This window comes from Musa acuminata, chromosome BXJ1-5 (genome assembly GCF_036884655.1).
Source record: "Musa acuminata AAA Group cultivar baxijiao chromosome BXJ1-5, Cavendish_Baxijiao_AAA, whole genome shotgun sequence".
Classification (NCBI taxonomy): Eukaryota; Viridiplantae; Streptophyta; class Magnoliopsida; order Zingiberales; family Musaceae; genus Musa; species Musa acuminata.
In genome coordinates, this window is record NC_088331.1 from 39,649,917 (window position 1) to 39,651,685 (window position 1,769).

Sequence of the window (1,769 nt, forward strand, 5' to 3'; positions counted from 1 at the left end):
CTGTTGTTGCTCTACTTTCAGCATTCAAAGAGCCCGAGGTCAAACTGTTCATACCTTTGACTGTAATTAAAGATGGCAGTTATTACATAATCGACCAACATGCTTGTTACATAATTCGAGCGGGACCCACTTCAATCCTCTAGTATGATGCTGCCACATCATATACCAACGCTGCGTCGTGGTTGACCTCATATAGCTGCATAGCCGCATAGCCCACACATGGAGTGGCCTCGCCACGAGCCCAAGCCGCGCGTCATTCCTCCGCACTACGAACGTGAGCCCGTGGCGGAGCCAAGCACACACATATCGGACGGGGGGAGGGAGGCGCACGCCGACCTCACAGGTTTCGCCCCTCCCCGAGCCTTCCGACGACGAATCGGCTCCGCCTGCCGTTCCTCCTCCTCCTCACCCCCTGAGCCAGTGCCGCACAGGTGTCGCGCAACCCGTCCATCCACAGAACCTGGCCGTCCGATCGCTCCTCCCTCTCCCATCCTCCATTAGCCCGCCCACTCCTCCCCTGGCCAAAAGTAGCACCCGCTTACTCCATTGAACCCCGTTCCCCAGGAGGCGAGAAACAGAGGAGGAGCTCGAGGCGTTCCTTCCTTTGTTTCCTCCCTATTCATAGTGTCTCGTCTCTCCTCCTCCCACTTTAATTAGGGTGTCCGTAACGGATAAAGGAGTGAAGAAGAAAGAGAGGAGAGGGAGAGGAAGGGGGAGGGAATGATGTTACTGCTGTTTCTGTTCGTCGCCCTGTTCTTGGTGTGCTTCGGGATGGGCGTGGTGTTCATGGTGTACATGTGCATGCTGTGGTCGTCGATGCTGCGGAACGGGGAGGGGAACAAGAGCGGGAAGGGGCTGTCCACAGCGGAGCTGGAGCGGCTGGGCGGGGAGGCGGACGGGGGGGCGGTGGCCGGCCAGGAGTGCGCGGTGTGCCTGGAGGACATCGAGGCGGGACAGGCGGCGCGGGTGCTGCCCGAATGCCGGCACGCCTTCCACCGCCTCTGCGCCGACCGGTGGCTCTCGGCGCACCCGGACTGCCCCCTCTGCCGCGCCCAACTCCACCCTCCTCCTCCCCCTCCCCCTCCGCCTCCCTTGGCTCCGCCTTCGGTCCCCGTGCACGTGGTCGTGGCTGCATGAGAGCGCTCCAGCTTTGCTCGCGTCTTCTCTTGCATTAATCTTCGTTAGGAATACATTATTTCTTTTATATTTAGGTTAGATTAATGGCCTTTTTCTATTTGAAATTTTTGATTCAGTAGGTTTAGCTATTAAGCTATACATAAGCAAACACAATTATTAGATTTTCTTATCGATTTTTTCCTTTTTTTTGTGTACAAATGTTTGGCTAATCTTTTCAATGAGGTTTTGCTAGGAAGTAAATGTTGAGATATCAGCTCTAATTTTCTTTAAGATGAATGATACTGAATCCAAGCTTTCTTGTTTCGGGGCGTCAACTGTGTTAGCTTTATTGATAGCCTCTTTAGCAGCTTCTGCCCTCGAATGAATCTGTGCAAAGAACACGTAAACCAATCAGAACATGATATATACTGCTCTTCATCTTCTCTATGGTCATGGAAGCGTCCATAGTATCATCATCTACTTGTCCATGATACCTGGACATGCATTGCCTACTTACAAACCTCAAATGGATGTGTTTTGCAAAAAATTAAAGATAATATATTGCTAGCATATCTGTAATATGAGTCTAGAAGAGTCAGTGTATTATTATATTATAGAGAGGTCGTTTACGTACCACCTCAAACCCCACTTAG

The 1,769-nt window shown here is 51.8% G+C and overlaps 1 protein-coding gene across 1 annotated transcript; it reads left to right on the top strand.

Annotated features, from left to right (window-relative positions):
* Positions 1–723: 723 nt before the first annotated feature.
* Positions 724–1,137, top strand: LOC135673959 (E3 ubiquitin-protein ligase ATL23-like). Its single transcript, XM_065183353.1, has one exon. It carries the CDS (start codon positions 724–726, stop codon positions 1,135–1,137), a length of 414 nt encoding a protein of 137 aa, XP_065039425.1.
* Positions 1,138–1,769: the final 632 nt, after the last annotated feature.

Bases quoted from the DNA above. Each gene is read 5' to 3' on its own strand.
- LOC135673959 (XM_065183353.1), top strand. From the start codon at position 724: ATGTTACTGCTGTTTCTGTTCGTCGCCCTGTTCTTGGTGTGCTTCGGG.